The sequence below is a fragment of the Drosophila miranda genome (genome assembly GCF_003369915.1).
Source record: "Drosophila miranda strain MSH22 chromosome Y unlocalized genomic scaffold, D.miranda_PacBio2.1 Contig_Y2_pilon, whole genome shotgun sequence".
NCBI lineage: Eukaryota > Metazoa > Arthropoda > Insecta > Diptera > Drosophilidae > Drosophila > Drosophila miranda.
This window is the reverse complement of record NW_022881614.1, coordinates 32,876,209-32,882,246: the sequence shown is the minus strand read 5'-3', so window position 1 is coordinate 32,882,246 and position 6,038 is coordinate 32,876,209. Positions and strand designations below refer to the sequence as shown.

The window sequence follows — 6,038 nt, the reverse complement described above, 5'->3', positions numbered from 1 at the left end:
CTGGACTACTTAGAGTTGGAGGTCGTCTTGGCAACTCATCGCTAGGATTTGACGCTCAGCACCCGCTCATTATGCCAAAGGGACATTCCATTACCTTTGCGCTGATATGATATTATCATGAAAGAAACCTCCATGCCGGACCTCGCGCCTTGCTATCCATTGGAGGTGTTAAGGCAGTGTCAAGGGTCGTCAGCAGATGTGTGAGATGCTTCAGGACTAGGCCGCGCATGGTCGAACACATCATGGGAGACCTACCTAAGGAACGTTTGGAAGGATCTCGAGCTTTTGAAGTCACTGGAGTAGATTACTGTGGACCTTTTTTCTACCGATCAGAAATCCGCACGAGGCCTCCGATCAAGTGCTACATTAGCGCACTCTGATCTGTCAGATCACTGCAATTGTTAACTCTCGCCCTTTGCTCTCGCTTTCAGAAAATCCTGATGATTTAGACGTTTTGACTCCTGCTCATCTGCTTTTAGGCGGCCCCCATGAGCAAATCCTCGAGCCTGACCTAACGAAGCTGAACTACAATCGTCTGGATGGCTGGCAGCGGGTCACCCAACTACAGCAAGTGTGTCGCGTCGCTGACCTGAAGACATCCTCAGGAAACATCAGGAGGGCCGTCACTCGGCTATGTTTGCTGCCCCTTAAGGAATCTGTTGAGAGACTAGCTCCCAACGGGGGGAGTATGTTCGGGCCAGCCGCTGAAGAATAACCGTAACTTTAACATTATTATTGTATGAGCAGAGAGAGCCGCCTATGTTGTAAAACGTTGACGTTCTGCAGAGCTGCTGCGCTCTCCCGCTAAAGGGGCTCTCTGCCGCCGCCACTTCGGCAACTACTTTGATCTGCTGCCGCCACTTCGGCAATCACTTTGATCTAACGCCGTCGTCTATAGTTGAGTTCTATGCTAACCCCTCTGCGCATTGGTTGCATATCGATCTCGCATAAGGTTTATCTGGCAATAGCAAGCAATCGGCTTCCGCTAAGCCACCAAGATTAAATACGAATTATAAAGTTTAACCCGAAATCTCTTGTCATTTTTGAAACACATAGGTGCCAAAAAAGCTTGGCATCTCAAACAATATCTTTCACCTAAGCTGCGTTAAAATGCAAATTTAGCAGATTGATGAAATTTGTACCGATATTTAACATTTTTCCACACTAAGTTTATATAATTATAATTTATTATTAATTTTAATTATATCCTGCACAAGCAGTTCTTATAATATTGCTACTGGTAAATGGTAAATGTAACCAGCTATTTTCAGAGTTTTGTTTTTTCTGTTCTTAGATCTAGACTTTGAAATAAGATAAGTATGGAAAACTAAATGAACTACAACTATCAATCAGCCTGGGATATATTTTGGGCGGCACTAATCAAGGTGTCGTGAATGTCCTTCGCCGACTGAACGTGCACTCGCACCGTATTCAAGTAAGTGGGGTACGGAATAGGCCCGGCGTTTTCGGGCATAAAGCTTTCCATTCGCATCGGCGTAACCAGACCAGGCAGATAATGGTTGGAGGAGTTCTGCTGCTGCAGGCACTGCATCGCCGTTTTCAGATGTAGCTCGATTTGGTCACAGCAGGCATAGAAGTCTTCCAGATGTTTATCGAATCGTGGCACATGATGCCCATGGGCTCCTGTATCCCGTTTCAAATTGTTCGCCAGGTTGTTCTGCTGCAGCGTGAATGCACTCGATCGGATGGTTAGGAACATCGACTCCCGCAGACCCCTGCGGTATACCCCCAGTAGACTTTTAACCCGCGATATGTTGTCCAGTTTCTCGGCCGGTTGTTGCTGTTGCAAGGGCTGTTGGGGCACGGGGCCGGGAGGGACAGCCGGCATCATGGGCTGAGGCGACGACTGCATCACTTGCATCATCTGCGGTCCCGACATAGGCATCATGTTCATGTTGGGGTTCATGCACTGCTCGGAATTCTTGTTCTTTTTTTACGAGAATTATATATATTTTTTTATTTTTTTTTAGATTTTAAGTTACCAAGCTACCCGTGAGTAGCGTGGGATTATTTGGCCGCCCGCCTTTTGAAGGTGGAAATTGCCAAGTCAAAGAATAGAAGATGTTGGAGTACTGTTTATAGCTTTACATCAATTTCGTCGATGAAGTCAATTAGTGTTTGGTACGCGCTGATGTTTTCTTTTTCAAAGAATTTGTAAATATCATTATATTTTCTTAGAGATGGGAAGTTTTGCCTTGTTGTGTTGTACCACTAACCATACAGTATATAGATGTGCCAGTTCATACAACGAAAGCGTCACACACTGGCTAGCGCGTTCAGTACCCCAGAGTGACGTCATCATGAGAGAGAGAGCGCAGAGAGAACATCTTTGCATGTGTTAGTACACACGCAATATGTTTCGACAAAAATATGTGATTATATGCTTTTTCAGATTTTTTGAACTTTCTCAGGTCTGGTTCTGTTTTGCCACCAGTATGTTTTAGTGTATGGGTGCACATGCATTCTCACGTACTTTGCGTGTGTGTGTTTAGTATTGCTGGCCGCTGGAACTGAAATTTGAGTTTGGTTCTTGTTTTGGGTCTTTTGATGAGCTGACCTACCGCCACAAAATAAATGAAGAATGGGCAGGGGGTGGGGGTATGGTACACTAGGGCGCGGGAAATGAAATAAAAGCTGTTATTTGTTTGATTTATACCACAAAATATAAAATATTACAATAATATAATTACACATTTTGTGGAGATAATGTTTTTTATCCCCAATCGGCCGACTAATTATTTCGAATTATATAAAACTCGGCGCAGAAATAAAATTACGATATGTTCTTTAATGCGTGACATCCAAATTGCAAGTGTGGCTTGCCTGCTCCGATCGCTAAGCGCAGCTTCGCTCGGCCGACGTCGGTAGGCAGACGCAAAGCGGAGATAGCGAAGAGCGAGCTGGCAGAGAGCGTTTAGCAGGGCAAGCAAGCGCAGAGCTTTAACAAACAAATGAGTGACATAGACATAAGTAACAAACAAAATAAGCGGCTGAGGGCCATGAATTAGGTGCTATTTGGCAAGCAGCTAATCGGCTGGGTTCTGCTCCGAACATTCACCCCCCGTTGGAAGGCAAAGGCTTTCAACAGATCCATCCTGAAGGGGCAGAACCGCTATTTTTCCAACGGCCCTCTTGAAAAGGCCTTTTTGAGTGCGGATGACGGCTACTCTGATGGTTCCATCTTTTCCTGGTATGACGCTCTCAATGCGGTCAAGCGGCCACCTTAATGGTGGCAGCGTTTCCTCCTTGATCATGACGAGCGTTCCTAGCTTGATGTTTGGAGACGATGACCGCCACTTGCTCCGCTCCTGAAGAATCGAAAGATACGCCGTGCTCCATTTTCTCCAAAACGCCTGCTTCATTTGACACAGCCGCTGCCATCGACTAAGTAGGTTGACCCGGAGATGCGCCACATCTGGCTCGTCGAATGCAGCTTTCGGGGCTCCATTGAGAAAGTGGTTTGGCGTGAGCACATCTAGATCAACGGGAATTTCTGTAATTGCATAAAGCGGACGGGAATTTAACAAAGCAGAGATTTCACAAGCCAAGGTCTGAATTTCATCAAGAGTAAAAATGTAGGTCCCGACGATGCGATGAAAATGATATTTAGCTGCTTTAACAGCCGCCTCCCACGAGCAGCATGATACCTGCCTGGTCTATAGCGTGCTTGTTGGGTGCAGAACCCTTGAAAAATTCTAAGTCGGAGCTAATTTTAGTGCAAAACGAAGCTGTGTTCTCGAAACCCTCAACTCTATCTATTATGCTGCCAAACTCCCGATATGCCTTAGCGTAGCCCGTGTTTAAATCCCTATTTGCTAACACTGTTTCACTTGCTGGGAGATTAAATGCAAACACCTTAACCGACTCTTTCGCCGCCAGGAATCTCATCCTGTAGTCCGGGGGAAGTTCTCCTGCCATAGGATAGGAACGGGAGTGCAGATTATCAGACCCAGCGACTTTCTGAGGTGATGGTTGCAGTGGGATTTGATTTTGGCCAAGGCAGATTTGGACAGGTTGCAGAATGATGAGCACGCGTACTCTAGCCTACTTCTGACAAATGCCTTGTAAAATATAAGCCCTCTTTTGGGCTGATACCATAGTGACACCCACTGAGTAATCTGAGAAACGCACAGTTTCTGTTCGATTCCGAGATGGCCAGATCAATGTGACCAGAGGCTGAGTTGTTTGCTGAGATAGTCCTGCCTAGGTATTTGATCTGCTCTACTTGTCTGATCTCAACTCCTTGATGCGAGATATTTAGCGCAGCTCTACGATTGTTGAAGTAAATCACTTTAGACTTCACCGGACTGAATGAGAGGCTTAGCCTATTGCATTTTTCCTCGAACTTATCTATACTGTCTTCCAGCACCCCTTTCGCAATGGATACGTCTTTATGAAAACAAACTATGAAAAAGTCATCAGCATACTGAAACAGTAAGCAGTTATGACTGTTAATATCATGTAGTTCGGCTGTGTAAAGGTTAAAAAGGGTTGGGCTGAGACAGCTACCCTGGCTAACACCTCTGTTCACCTCTACCTCGCTTTTGCCCTTTATGAGAATTCGTCTGTTAAGGAAGCTGGAGATCCAAGCCGTGAGGCTTGTTTTGAACCGCATATCCCTCATCCTGTGCTCGAGTGTGTCCACTCTTACGCAGTCGAACGCTCTTTGTAAATCTAGGCAAGCTGCGACAACCTGACAACCCCTCGCCTTCAGCGCCAGAACTTTGTTGATAAGGTCGTTGATGCAAAGAGCCGTGGACCTGTTTCTCCTGAAGGCATAGGACCTGACCGGCAGCAGGTCACAGTTTGCTATGTGCTCGTCCAACTTCAACTTTATCAACCCCTCTATGGATTTAAACAGCGTGTTAATCAAACAAATCGGCCTATGGTTTTGGAAGGAAGTAGGGTCTGCATTCTTCTTGGGGATGGGTACCACTTTTATCCTGCGCCAGACTTCAGGGATGACGCCACTCAGCCATACTTTATTTATAATTTCAAAAATGTCTTGTTTTTTCCCACTTGGTAGCTTTTGAAGCATCCTGAACGAGATGCCATCAGGGCCTCTAGCCGAATTGGGGTTCCTGGTTTTTAGGAAGGCCAGGAATTCTTCCAGTTCCAGGGGTTCCGGGTCGTCTGGTCCTAACAAAGGGGCAGGAATTTTCTTAGGGGGCCTACTGTTTGACGTGGATGGTGTTACTTTAACCATATTGAGAAAGTTTTTGTCATCTTCGTTCGTCCATTTGTTCCCTACATTTTTGATTTGACCGTATTTTTTGATGTTCTTCACCCTGCTCCACATAGAGGGCGATGAGGAGACCTCTTCTATAAACTTGGAAAAGTTGCGCTTTCTAAGATTTTTTACGTGATTTTGTAGATTTTTGTCAGCTTCTAAGGTTGCTCTGGCATCAGCCAATTTTTTGGTGAGGTAGAATTTTTGCCTGCAAGCGTTTCTCACGCGAAAAAGTTTTTCCGTTTCCTCGTTCCACCATTTCTTAGCAACGTACTTGTAATTGCTTGGGAATGTGACCGTGTTTTTTAAGGTCAGGGATTTCACTTTTTCATTGAGCTCCTTCAGATTTGAGAAATCACTTGCACCCAGAATCCGGGCTATTCTGTTGTGAAGGATCTTCTTGCCTTGGAGGGGCATTTAGGCCTTGCACTGATAATACAATTGGGAAGTGGTTGCTGTTCGTAATTTTTGTTTTGAGGACTTGCCAGTTAATAGTTCCATTTCTGTAGTTCGAAAAAGAAAGGTCAAGAACGGAGAATTGAGATGGGCTCCTGGAGAAGGTTGGCGAACCGTCGTTTAGGCGGATAAATCCGGCCTCCCGGGTGGAATTCTCAATGCTGCGACCCTTGCGATCACAGATCGGACTTCCCCAGATAGAAGACCTAGCGTTGAAGTCCCCGCCCACTATTGAGGGTATGTCAAGCGAAGCCGCGAGTTCGAAAAACTTTTTTGTGCCCGATTTAAACTGTGAAACTGTTGTTGATGGCGGGGCATATATGCTAAAAAT

At 45.5% G+C, this 6,038-nt stretch overlaps 1 protein-coding gene across 1 annotated transcript; it reads right to left on the bottom strand.

Moving 5' to 3' along the window:
• Positions 1 to 1,200: 1,200 nt before the first annotated feature.
• LOC117192816 (mediator of RNA polymerase II transcription subunit 29-like) lies at positions 1,201 to 1,957 on the bottom strand. The gene has a single exon (XM_033397576.1). It carries the CDS (start codon positions 1,925 to 1,927, stop codon positions 1,346 to 1,348), a length of 582 nt encoding a protein of 193 aa, XP_033253467.1. The 5' UTR covers positions 1,928 to 1,957; the 3' UTR covers positions 1,201 to 1,345.
• Positions 1,958 to 6,038: the final 4,081 nt, after the last annotated feature.